Consider the following 14,272-nt stretch of genomic DNA (forward strand, 5'->3'; position numbering starts at 1 on the left):
ATAACATTCTTCAGATTACCAGCGTTACCATGTTAATTTTCGTTTTTTTTTACATGCCCATTATACCCACAATTTCCATCACTAGACATTACATTTAATATATAAAGAAGACAAATCAGAGAGAAGGTGTGGAGGATACTTATTAAATGTATGACACGTTATTGACATGATTGTTTATAAGTACAACATTACCATATACATATATATGTATATATAACAGATGTCTTATCATAATAATAGACTTAGAGGCAGGGAAAAGACATAATCGTACTTAAATATTGTAGTAGAACAAGTAATTTTGTATTTCCCGCCTTTTTTTAAAACTAATCATATCTTGTTAATTAAAAGTCACATCGGATCATACGATAAGGTATTGTAAAGTTGTGAGTGTGTTCTACAAAACATTTTTTGAACAATATTGCACTTGATGAGCTCAGTCGTGAGTTATCGTGCTTCGAGTAAAGAGGTTTTAAATAAAAGAAATTCGGCATATTTTACATTTTTACTACCTAAACGGGGAAAAGGCATCGAAAGCAATCAAGAAAATTTGTTATGCATCGGGGAAAATACTCTTTCGAATGATGTTGTACAACAGTGGTTCGGTCAGGTTTTTTTCCTCCTCAATTCTGCTCTTTACTGTGAACAACTCGGCCTTTTGGAGCTGGCGATCCTATTTAATCAAGGCAACAAAAGGCCGCATATATCTTTAATGTCGCACCAAAAGCTCCGGGAGCTCGGAAAGAAAGTTTTTTTGACTACCACCTCTTCCAGTCTATGGCTGACGGACATGGATGTACAAATTTAGCCTTAATAGATACATGTGAAAATTGGTTGTCTGTGATTTTTGCTAATAGGGACAAGGTTTTTCACGAGAAAGGTGTTGGCAACAGCCTATCAAACAGAACCCCTGTTCTGTTTGGCTGAAATACTTGGATTAAATTGGATGATTGTAACACTTCTTATAAATCATTAAAATGAAGAGAAAAATACAATATTACTTTTTCCCTAGCACATTACTATAATTATGAATTTGTAATGAATTCAAATACAATATAAGGACTCGAACTGTGCTCAATCGAGCATTCATTGACTCGAACTGGATTCATGAAAATTTTCCTCATTTTATTTAGTAAAATATTAACTATGAGCCTTATATTGGTGTTGCCTTCAATTATGATGCAATTGAAGACGTAATTGTAAAGGCTATTATTAATTTTACATCAGATTCAGAATTGTTCATTCAAAAGAATAGGAACAGTACAAAAAAATGTAAACAAAATGATTAATTTATTGTCAAAATAGAACTAAAAACAAATACATAAATCATGAATATTGCAAATTAGTCTATTAATCATTGTATTCCTTTATGACCCTTGCCATATAATTTATAAGTCATTGACAATTCCACTCATACTCATTGCCTTTTCATATTTTATTAATATCTAATGCATTTATTGATCTAAGAAAGGCCCGGGAAATTTGCAACACATAACAAGTACTGTCTTTCCTACAGTTTACCCCGCGAATGGTGAGCCAATTTTCCAAGGCTCAAACTTATCCAGATTCTCAAAAAGTACAAGTATTGAGACAATGCAACGTTAAATATTTATTTTTCCTGATAGGTATAAATAATTAAATCTTAAAGTGGCTACATTTAACCTAAACCATAGTCTCACTCCTTGACCTGAAGGCCTTGCAAGTCTTCTTCATTCATTCTTCCGACATGTCAAACAACTTTTTCTCCACGACAGTCGTGAGTGCATCAATATTCACCTACAGTGGTGCTCCAGATCCCATAGTCAAGAGGAATACAGTCTGGCGAGGATGGAGGCTATTGACCCTGGTCAGAAATTTGATCCTTCAGCTTTTTAATCTTGATAATGATACCACTGGAGCAGGGGACAATACAGGGGATGTCATCTTAACCCGTTTTATCCTGGTGGTAATATATAGTATCACCTCAACTGTCGATGATTAACAGTTAATAAGTATTAATCTACTATTTGAAATTAGTTTGAACTTATTGATTATATTAAAAGTACTTTCAGCTTCTATGTATGTTAGTTCTAACCTCATTGTCTCACGCAAAGCTATACAGTTTATATTTAATTACGAGGTACGAAAAAAATAATTAGTTTCATTATGTCGACACATAAAAAGTAAGTTAAAATAATCACTTATTTTTACTTTTTTTTTTTTAAATTGATATTTTGATTGAATACAGTGTTATATATAATTTGATGTAAATTTTTTGATCTTTGACAAAAAAATATTTTTCTCTGGGAATGAGATTTTAGGCTTGCCCTAAGAAAGACTCCAACTACTAATATACGAATAAATAAGCAATTCACATCAACCAAACCTCCACTGTTACTAATTTAAAAAAAAACCTATAGGCAATTACTCTCATTTTTTAAATTTATATCCTGGGAAATTGTTTGAGTTGTAATTCAGTAGAAATATTCTCGAACATATGAAAATTGAAATGAGTAAATACTCAATCAAGATACGATGAAGCCGGACGTACTATTTAAAATTTCTCAACTGAAAGTTTTTATTAGTATATTGAGACTGAGCGGCTATAATCCTCTTCCAAGAACCCATATGTTCAGGTCTAAGTCTATAAAGTTTTTTAATCAAGCTGCTTCTCATGCCATGAGGTGAGACAGATTTAACACTATTAAAAAATACATACATTTCAATAAAACAATCTGGAGATTTCTGACGGATACACAATACTTTTAACTTTTATGAAGGCAATTCTTATCAAGAAAAAACAGAATTAAAAAAACAAAAACAAGGAAAATATCATCCGACTATCTTTGAGTTATTGGCATTTTATTGTAATGAAAAGCAGGCTTTACCATATTATCTTATTTTTGATAATCTTTTAACAACGTTTTCCTTGTTGAAAGAGTTTCAGGATAGTTCTGGTACGTTAGGATCGAATTATCTTAAAACCCTTGTACTTTAAAATCTGTCCTGTCCAAGAATAAAATGGAAAGAGGATCTTTGGATGCTATCGCAGAAATCTGGGACGAGTCATGTTACTCAATGGAAAGATAATACTGTTGTTACCATTGTATCGACCTTAGTTCGTAAACATCCAATTGGAAAAACAATGCGTTGGTCAGACAACTCAAAAACATATTTATGGGAACATATAGATGTGCGCGTTTAAAACTGAACTCTCCTTTAAATTTTACGCCATGTACATATTCGTGATTTTATTGAGTTGAAAGTGGTGAATACTTCAAGGCAAGGGTCTTGACTAGTTAGAAACAAAACTCCAGCAAAATTTAAATAGCAACAGTGAAACAACAGCCGATAATATGGAGAGACGTCGAGTCGCACTTTTGGAATCTCCGTGCGGGAAAAACTCCCACTGAAATTACCAAGGTTCTGAACTGCAGTTGCACCAACGTAGCGTGGTAGCCAAAGGGACTCCTGAGGCCACCACAAGATCTAAGTCAAGGCCTCGAAGGTCGGACGAAATGGTTGCTGCCGTGAAAAAGTATGTCGAGGACAAGAGAGGCAAGGTTACCGTCAGCGGCCTCTCCAGGGAGTTCAACGTCAGCAGAAGGACCATGGACCAGCTAGTTAAAAAAGATCTTGGCCTTAAGCTCTACAAGAGAACCCTTCGTCAATCCCTCAAGCCTGTAGACAAGGAAAAACGCCTCGTAAGTTCGAAGATTCTTCTCAACAAGCTTAAGAAAACCGCCTCACTCGCCTGATAGTTCGCCGATTGACTTTGCAGTGTTTGGGCGTTTAAAAAAGGATGATGTCAGGAGTCCAATACAAGCCCAAGAACCAGCTGAAGTCTGTCCTCAAGAATGCCTGAGCCAACCTCGACCAGAGCTTCATCACCAAGTCATGCAGCAAGTTCCGGTCCAGGCTGGAGTTGGTAGTGGAGAACATGGGCGGCCATATTGAATAGACATGTGTCTAAGACTCTCATCTTTCATGCTAAATAAATTAATTTGTCGACCACTTTAAAAATTAAAGAATTATTTAACTATTTTTAGAGTATTCAGTTTTAGACGCGCACACATGCACCCTATGTTATTGATGTATAAAACCAAAATATGGGTGGTACTGATAGAATGGATGAAAATATAAATCCCATTAGAATTAAAATTGAAAGTAAAAAGTGGGGATGGCCTCTTTTCACGTGGTTAATTGGTGTAAGCATTCAAAATGGATGGAATCTTGCAATATGTACGTAAAGGAAAAACTATGAATCAATTAAAATTCCATAGAGACATAGGAATGTCTTACCTTTTACGCTTCCAACATGAACCCAAGTCATCACAGCATCAAAGCCGGGTGAAAATGATAACAAACGAACAAACGGCTCATTTTGTTCAATTCACTCCCAACGGAGAAAGAAAAAGATGTCAAGGAGAGATGTGCAATTCACAATGATACACATGTAATGTTGATTTATATATTTTATGCTTTCAAAAATATCATATTCGTTAATATTACAATTAATTTATTTGGTTGTAGAGGATATTAAGAAAAAATAATACTTTGTATATATGTATCCATATTATCCTAGTGTTACCATATGGTACCATCTTATTTCTCAAGAAATCAATAGCCAAAAACTTATTTTTCTTCATAATTGCATTTATTACATCCCAATAATTATCTAAAATTAATTTTATCAAAGTTCAAAAACTTTTCTTTTCTTGCATAAAACTCACTCCTACGTCAAGAAGCGCTAACACACGATTTCTTTTGGCCTCTATCTCAATTTCCTGGGTCAGATGAAGACACATTTTTCGTACGAATTGTTTGTTTTTATTGATATACCAGTTTTTATTCCCCAAAAGCCCAGAAAATTGTTTCTCAGGTAGGCCCGGGGCTTAGCGGCGCAATGACAACGAGTTTTGTTTTGAGTGGAAATAATATTGTCCCCGAATTTTGTTCTGGCCCAAGGTAGCACTTTCTTATTCAGAAGATCAATGTAAGTATTTTCATTGAACCACTCCTTCCTCTCCACAAAAATGGGAACCGGCCATTGGATTTTTGTTCTGAAGAGATGTCTCACTGAAGCTGAAACATTCTCTGGATGCTCGGTTGCGATGTAGTGAATGTTCATCTTATTCACAGTGATAGGATATACGACATCCTCCAACAAGGCATCTATATTATTCCTTTTTATTTACTCCAATACTTAGATAGTATCTCCTCAACAATAATAAAAATAGATTGAGAAAAAATATTAATGACTTAATGAGACGGGGTCGTTGCTCAACATCATCTAAAGTCACATTCATTTATTCCAATATATAAAGAACTATCCATATTTTTTTCTTTTTAATACGATTTGACCTAAACGCCTGCAAGATTAAATTCATTTTTACATACCGTCTTTATTCCATTCTATACAAATACTTTCTTTTTTTGATTTTTTCATATGACACGCACGTTCGATTGTATTGTTATTACTTTCATCAATATTGGTTTGATGAGGATGGGATACTGGTTAATTATAAAAAAGCTCAAAATCTTTTATTTTATTGATATAAATATTTTCTACCTATATCCTGCATTATCGGCCTTAAATGTTGAAAAAAATGGTATTTTTGTATGATTTTGGTAGATTTTGGACAGAAAATATAGATGAAACACGCGATTAAATGTCAAAAAGAAATTAAACGAAAATATGAAAACTCCCAAAAAATGCTTCAATACATCAAAAATTATATTTTCCCCATTCCAAAAGTACAGAAACATTGAAAATTCAAAAATTATATTTTTCCCATCAAAAAACACACCTAAACATCAACAGCTATTGTGAATAAAAATATTTTCTCTTTAGCGAAGCATAAAAAAAAATCTGAACTAAATAAAAACCCAAAAAACTACAATTTTGATCGATTTAAATTCCAAACCCTTTGTCTCCTTAAAAATGAACAAAATTCATTTCAATGATGGCTTTATATTGTTGAAAATGTATCTTTGAAAAGATTAGTATACATAGATTTGTCAATTAATAGATTGAGTAATAATATTCTATTAGGTTCATATTAACAGACTTCACTACTTTTACAAGAGAAAAACACAGTTTTGAGATGGTAAAGAAGAAAAACCAGCTTGTTCGTGTGCTCCTCTTTCAATTTTGTTAATTATTTTATAGGTCGTCTTGGTATTAGTATCTCTTTCTGTAATAAGAATTGTTACCTATCTTTGATGTAAGCTGACAATCCACGATTCAAGGGTATGAAGAAAGTTGTGAAGTTGGTATCGCCAGATATTTATTTATACATATTATTCCTTTTAACATGAAAATAACCAGCAAACGACCAAAAAATGGTCCTTCATGGACGTATTTGTAGATTGACCCTTACCTTACAGGTTTTCAATAATAGGTTGGGGAAATAGTCATTTCATTTTATTTCACAAAGTATATCTTGTTTATTATTGCTCAAATCGGATCCTACGATGAAGTATTGTAAAGGTGAGAGTGTATACTATAAACGCTTTTAGGGCAGTATTTATAAGTTCAGTCGTGAATTACTGTGCGTCGAGTATGGAGGTCTCAAAGGAATAAATAAGTCATAATTTACATTTTTACTATTTGAAAGGGGCAAACGCATCGAAAGCGGCCCAGAAAATTAGTAATGAATATGTGGCCCATATTCTTTTGGTTCTTGTTGTGCCCCAGTCGTTCGAGTGCTTTTGTTCGGCTATAAGGGAGGTGAATAATGCACCATGCACTGGTAGGCCTGTCGACGAAAATGTCCATAAAATCGTGGACAAATCGAGGTAAAACGTCATGCTAGCAGTTGTTGTATCTCCCAGGTGTTGACAGTGATCAAAAAACCATTTCAAACCATTTTCAGAAGGCTGGATTAAAAAAACAAAACAAAACAAAACAAAACTCTAATAGGAGAGAACTGTGTTTCATCAAGACAACGCCTGGCCCACAAATCTTTGATTTCACGCCAGATCCTTGGGGAGCTCGGTTGAGGAATTCTTATGCATTCACCGTATAGACAGGACTACCGTTCCTGTCTATGGCCAACACGCTTGGGAGTACAAATTTGCCTTCAGTAGAGGTCTGTGAAGATTGATTGACCGAGTTTTTTTATCAATAAAGACAAAGGCTTCTACAAGAAGGTAATTATGAAGTTGGATTCTCATTGGCAACAAGTTATTGAGCAGAACCAGAAATATTTCTTATAAAGCAAGAAAATAAAGCCGAAAATCCGTAATTAATTACTTTTTCGGACATACATTGCTTTATTAATATAGATTTACAAAACGATCCCGAGTGGTGTTGTAAAACAAAACTCCCTCAATAATAATAGTATTTAGTATTTTTAATTCAAATTATATTTGGGGTGAAAGAAAAAATAAATTAAGAAGAAGTCTTTTTTAAAAAATATTTATTCATATTGTGCCTCACAACCTTAGGAATATTGTATATTGCCCTTTTTTTATGATGGCAATCTGAAGAATGCATTTTCTTTTATTTACCAGTGTTCATTATAATTTAATTCCTGAGTAGTAAACATCCTTTCCTAAATAGATTCATTGATATTCAAAACTTGATTGAACATTCGTGTCAATATTAAAACAAAGTGTAACCCTTATGATTCAATGGATTCAGAGTTTAATTGGTGATCAACATCAGAGAAATTCTAGTAAATGTCCTTGTTTATATCCTTCTCTCCTTCCTCTCTTGTATCAGCTGATTGTAGCTGATCTAATGAAATAGCATGAGTATTTTTTCTCTCCTCCAAAACATTCTTCGAATTGTCAGGGTTACCATGTTGATGTTCAGTTTCTTTCTTTTGTGAACATCCTCATTCTACAGTAGATTTTCATGAGCTGCTTGATAAATAACTTTGTTAGGGGGAGAACATAACTTAAGGCAAAGGCTATAATTCTTTTCTTTAGAGAGAGAGAGATAATTAATGTGATGAAAATCTTTATATTACAAAAAATTAATGACTATATCATCATTAAATGCATTATTTTTTATTTTTGTAATCTTGTTGGTACACACATTAATTGCCCCCTTTTTTTTTTTTGTTAACTTTTCATTACTAAATGTTGCTTTAAATGTTTATGTCCAAAATGAATATACTTTTTGTTAATCCTATAGACAGTTTGAATTATTAGCATGTTGCAAAAATGTGCTTTGACGGATTTTGTATGTTGTTTTTCAATGTCAAATATTTTTTAAATTTGACTCTTTGACCCTTGGGTATGTTTTTTTATATTATTTAGAAAAATAAAGGCATTTAATTGAAAATATAATTTACACAATTGCATTTGAGTTAGTGTTGTGATGTTTTAATGTTTATTTCTTAATTTAGCATTAAAACGGATGAAATAAGGATACTGTCAGATATTGGTATGACTCCAAGCCTAACTAAGTAAAACATTTAAAATTTTCCTTCCTCATAAAATCAATTCTACAAACACAAAAGGATCATTACCAAAATCAAAGACAGTAGGGGGTCTATTAAAATCTGTTCATTTTGAATTTTAAACTTCAACAAGATATAATAGAATTTCAACAAAATTAATACACTAAATAGATGTGTTTGTGAGCTTTCTAAATAATTAATGTAGCCATCCTTAGCGGCAATGATGTCTTCCCGTGGTTTTGAAGGCTTCGGGTTTTGGATGACAGGCACTGCAGGGAATACCCTCGACAAGCACCCAAAAGTAGGAGTTATGGGGGTTGGCATCAAGGATGTAGGGGTGACAAAAGTATTTGGAGCAGAAGGAAATGCTGTTGGCCAACCATTCCTCATCATTTTTCCAGGTCTGTTTAAGTGCATCCTTTTACAGGAATACTATATTTCCATCAGAGTAAGAATCACATAGTCGGATCCCGTGAGGCTCTACCCGACCGGGGACCACATCAAAGGGCTGACTTCACGTCATAGACCACATATCCTAAGGACATAAGTGTCCTCATGTATTCATCAATATCTCCAAAGGTTGAGTATCTGTCATTCTGCATGTTCCTCACGGGGTCGAATGGAAATTCGTCGATCACGTTCAAGTGTTATTTTTTCAACTTATACGTAAGCTAAAGAGTTCAACTCTATTTTGTTTTGTAAGTAATTGTTTATGAATTCATACATCGAAATATGAATTAATTTCAATCACTCAGCCTTTGTTCATTATTGAATTAATAAGTTTTCAGATTTCAAGGAACCACCCTGTACTTAGTTCACAAGGAGTGTGATTTAAAATGGAGTTACTCTCTTCTCAGATGATTCTATGTGTATTTTCAATTTTCAGATCACACTGAAAAGTATGATTATTGTTGCTAAAAAAACATTAGAGTCAACTAAAGCTAATTATTTAAAAGGGTTGAATATTATTTGAGTACTAGGAAATACTGTTTCTTTTGATTATAGATGGGGTTTGTGACTATTAAATAGAGTGTCAAAATATTTCACCAATATTTTCTTATTTTATTCTCATAGTGCTGAAAATCTTGACTGAAACTCACAACTTTCTTACAAAAATAAACAGAAAATACCCCAAATTGGTGGTTAGCCATTTTTTCTTAACTTTTGAATTATTATTGAATAATTATGATTGGGAATTATTCAGAACTTAACATAAGGTAATTCAATGTCAACCCATCAACGCTCACAATACTAATAAGGGATAAGAAACAGCTTACAACAGTTTTCAACAAAATGCTGTGTATTATTTTATGTATGCAAGCCACGGGTGGTTCTGATATGTGCAACCGTCCAGGACGCCATGCAAATAGAAATTTCATGAATGCCCGGAAAAAAAATAATAGTGTTTATTCACTTTTCTCTAGTTTAATTAGTTTAGATTTAATTTAATTTTTTTTGTAAATCATTAACACTAAAACGACAGGGTACCATTTTTGATACCCATTTGGGATTCAATAAAATATTATAAGAAACTTCTGAATTATATTTGTTCAAAATTTCTGGAATTCTCCTAATTCATGTTATTAACTATAAAAACCAAATATTAAAATTAGTAATGGTTTGGTTTATATTGTTAACATTACTTAGACAGGCGTGGGTATCATATTTGATATCCAATCATTAAAATAATGTTCTGTCATTAATGGATTTGTTGAAACCTGAGGATTTAATGCGGATTTATCATTTTAAGTCCTTGTTGGACTCAGAGTAGATTTGGGGATCGACATTGGAGGAATTCTGAGTCATCAAGAATCTTTATAAATCACATATCGAGCGCCTTTATCTAATGATGTCATTGGACACCTCTGATAACTAGTAAGTACTCATAAAGTTTTGCTATGATTCAAAAACTTATCCACATAAATGACGTGATTGACTGTATTGCCAAAGTAATTTATGTGTTTATGCATATTATTCCCTTAATGGACAGTTTTTCAAGGAAGAAAAACAATTTATTTAAATTCGCCAAGTTATTAAAATAATTACTTCCATGATTAGTCTGGTAGATGCTTTGAAAAAGACGGGATTCAAATGGTTTTTTGACAAGGAAGTTTTCGTTTTTGTTGTACATTTGAAACAAATTATGATTTTGATATCTCTAATAATTCTTTATAACAATACATTTTTTTTTATCAACAAATAATGTTGTTTTACTTTTTTCAAGACCAAATGAAAAAGAGTTTATATTGAAGTTAAATGAAAAAATAAGTTTTTATTTTTATTTTACTTTTCCATTGAGAATTTAAACTTTTTCTTATAAATTAATGATGAAATCCTTTTATTATTATTTAGAGGATTTGAAAAGAAATATCCAAGGTTATTGTAATATTTGCTTTTTCATAAAGCACCACCATTCCTTTTGCTTTTTGGAATTGTCATTTCAAATTATTCTTGGTAAGAAAAAAGCTGATATAAATATCCTCTATTATCTTGCAATTTCATAAAACATTTTCAATTGAATGAGCATCACAAATGTCGGCCATCTTGTGGGGCATGGGGAAACACAGTCAAATTTTATCGGAATTTAAAGCCGGTTTTCATTCAGATTCAGAAAAAGGGGAATTACTTCAGTACGTATCCTGATACAAAATGAATCCAATAGATAGTTTTTCAAAGCTGTAGACAATCCTAGGAATTTAGAAATGGAAGGTGTAAATGACCATATAGTTACTTTTCATGACCTGAATCCATCAACAAACTGAATGCGCTTTAGCTAATGTAGAGGGGGGAAATGTTAACACCTTTCAAGGCAATCATTTTGTTTGGCTTGCTGACAAAGGAAAGGGAAACATTATGGCCAATAAGTTAAAAGGTGGAGAACCAATTCTAACAGACAACTTGAGAGCAATAGCTTTGTCTTTAACAGCTGTTTTGCTGTTTTTTCTTTGAAAATACAAATGTCTTAATTCCTGGGATTATGCTATTGACATTGTCAAAGACAAACTGTTCGTCTCGGCTAGAAACGTGACTAGTTTAAAAATAACTGTTCTAAGGTATGAACGCTTCTATTGATTACTATGCTTTGAAATAAAAATATATAACTTACTTTGTTGCATTTTTATGTCAAAATGTGAATGAAAAACCAAAGTACTTATAATTTCACTGCCTATCAAAAATCCTAACATATAACCTCAGGGTGTACGTAGGATTATATTTTGGATAGTGGTTGGTTTTTGGGAAGTTTTGAAAAAAATACATGGATGAAAATTTGCAAAAATTAAATTTAAAAAAAAATTCAAACTTTTTTTTTTGTAAAGAAAAAATTCAAAATCCATAGCTATTCACCAAAAAATAATTTAAAAAAAAAATAAAATTCAAAGATCTATAACCACTAACTAAAACAAAATCTGAAACTTTAATTTCAAACATCGAATTTTTTTTTACAAAAAATTAAATTTATTTAAAACAAATTTTAGGTAAAAAATTTGAAATTTTTTTTAATTAAAAAAAAAAAAACTTAATTAAATTTGTAAGAAAGGAGATTTCAAATATTAAGTCTACCAAAACTTCAAAAATTCTCATCTATTTACAAAACATTAAATTTATTGGAAAATAATTTCAAATATTAAATTTTGAATAATAATTTTGGGAAAAAAAAATTAAAAATCTATACCCATTCACAAAAAGTTAGATATTTTGGAATTGACAAAAAATAAAATTTTTAGGTTATAAATTTCAAATATTAAATTTTTGCCTTTGCTGCAATGTTTGGTCAAATGACAAAAACAAAAATTCTAGTAAAATACCTAAAAATTAATTAATTTGGGGTGGTGGGGCCCTCTGAACCTTACTATATATCAGATTGCATTATGTATTTAAAGTAGGTTGATGTAGCTTTTTTATTTTATTTTACCTATATGTTGACAATTTTAATACATATTTATTACATTTACATAGATAAGATATTTATTTCCAATTACTCTACTTATCCATCCAATACAAAACTAAATTGTACAATTCTGCCCATTTAATAGGGATTATTAGTATATAGCAGTTTGATCTCATTCAAATATCACTATTTGTACTCGACATGAATTAAGATTCCTTATAAATATGTGGTCTTTTTTTCAAATATTTAAAGTCATTTGATGAAGTTTTCTGTTTAAGAAATGTCTTCATTTTAGTTATTTGATAGATTTTTTTTGGTCCAATTACGTTTGGGACCAACTACGGCCACATAAGCTGCAGTATCCAAAAGCCGAACTTGATGGGTTAAACTACAACTATTTCCCTTTGGGCTGTTAATAAATTTAGCTATTACTAAATGAAAAACGTAAGAACGATTAACGGACATGGGGTTTTCTTTTCTTTATGTTTTGCAGAAGGAAAGGTTGATAACTTTATCATTCCTTAGAAACGGATTAGAGAAAAAAAGATATCTTAGAAGCAATGTCTATTTTTGGCATTCACCTATTCTAAAATATGTATTATTATTTTTTAAATCTACATATATTATGTACTTTTGAGTTGAACAGAAAAAAAAATCAGTATTATTTTTTGTACAAAAGAAAATCAAATTGAAAGTCTATATAAATATGCAATATTGTGACTTTTATGACTAAAATTGGCTCCCCTTTGAGTAAAAAAAAAATCCAATTTCACAAAAGAATTTTTATTTGAATAATATTATTATGTAAATCTATTTAAAGAAATGCATCACTCTTGAAAAGGGAGATTACTTAGCGTATGATTCTATTTGATATAATTTGCTATATTTTTTATATGTTCAAACATAGACCGTTTTGAATAGAAGTAATTGGGCAGTAGGTTATGATTGTATTTTATGTCCAAAGAAAATGCTTATAGGGTACTCACCTGTCATTGCAATGCCTGCAATTGGATAAATAAACCATGGAAAGAACATGTTATAGATGGAGTTGTTAAATTGGAAGGCCTGTTGCACCATGAATATCCCTCCATTTACGATGAATAGTGTGTCAAAAACTGTAAGGGTTAGGAGTAACTTATTGAAGAGATTTCGTTTTGGTAGTGTAGCTATTGTTATGAAGCTAAGAATGTTTCCTGTAAAGAAAGAATGAAGAAAAATAATTAACTACTTTTAAAGTTCCCTTTTATGCGCATTCGAAATATAAATGAAAAACGAGTAGGTTTCCCTGCGTTGCCACGCAGAACATTAAGAAATTAAAATTAATAAATTATTCTTTTGATTAATATATAACAAGAAATAAAGGTTGTAAAATTTTAAGAATTATTCTCATTCCATGTTTGTGTTGCTATGTATTTTTGCATCCTTTTTTCTATGAGATGTTGTCCGGGATATTAATAAATTACTCTTCTGCGTTTTTTTAAAGATATCGATAAACTTTAGAGACGAAAAATATTCAAGTTGAACGCTCGTTTGCTCCCCTTTCAATTTTCATATTATTGTCAACAATTCTTTGTCTTGGTCTCTCTTTTTTTCTTCTCTGGATCTTATAATCTCCTTTTCAGAAAGTGTGCAAAGATGCATACCAACATCCACAAAGAATAATTCTGAAAACTCTATATTCTTTATTTTTGTTTTTTTGTGAAATAAGCGTTTGTTAGTCAAAAAATGATTTGTAGAAAATGCTATTTAAAAGCCGCTATAGTCTTGAAGGCCAAAAAATTGCGACCCGAACCATTTTTTGAGCCTGATGAACCTACATGAAAAATTTCAGCATAATAGATTATTATTTTGGGCGTGATTTCCGGATTAACACATACAGATATCCACATTTAATATATAGACTAAAGTTGCCGGAGTTGCCCTAGACATTAACTCTTCTTCCACACAATGTGGAAGTAGTTTGTTTATTCTGGGCAAGACGCCAAACTCTCAG

At 31.6% G+C, this 14,272-nt stretch overlaps 1 protein-coding gene across 3 annotated transcripts in view; it reads right to left on the bottom strand.

The window, feature by feature from the left end:
- Nucleotides 1-14,272, bottom strand: part of LOC121132345 (FMRFamide receptor) — a 139,965-nt gene that overhangs the window by 7,710 nt on the left and 117,983 nt on the right. For all 3 annotated transcript variants that reach the window (XM_071886657.1, XM_040727736.2, XM_040727737.2), the window contains one exon: nucleotides 13,266-13,472. In XM_071886657.1, coding sequence (XP_071742758.1) covers nucleotides 13,266-13,472 — 207 coding nt within the window. The remainder of the gene's footprint in view (nucleotides 1-13,265; nucleotides 13,473-14,272) is intronic.

Source organism: Lepeophtheirus salmonis, chromosome 2, assembly GCF_016086655.4.
Source record: "Lepeophtheirus salmonis chromosome 2, UVic_Lsal_1.4, whole genome shotgun sequence".
NCBI lineage: Eukaryota > Metazoa > Arthropoda > Copepoda > Siphonostomatoida > Caligidae > Lepeophtheirus > Lepeophtheirus salmonis.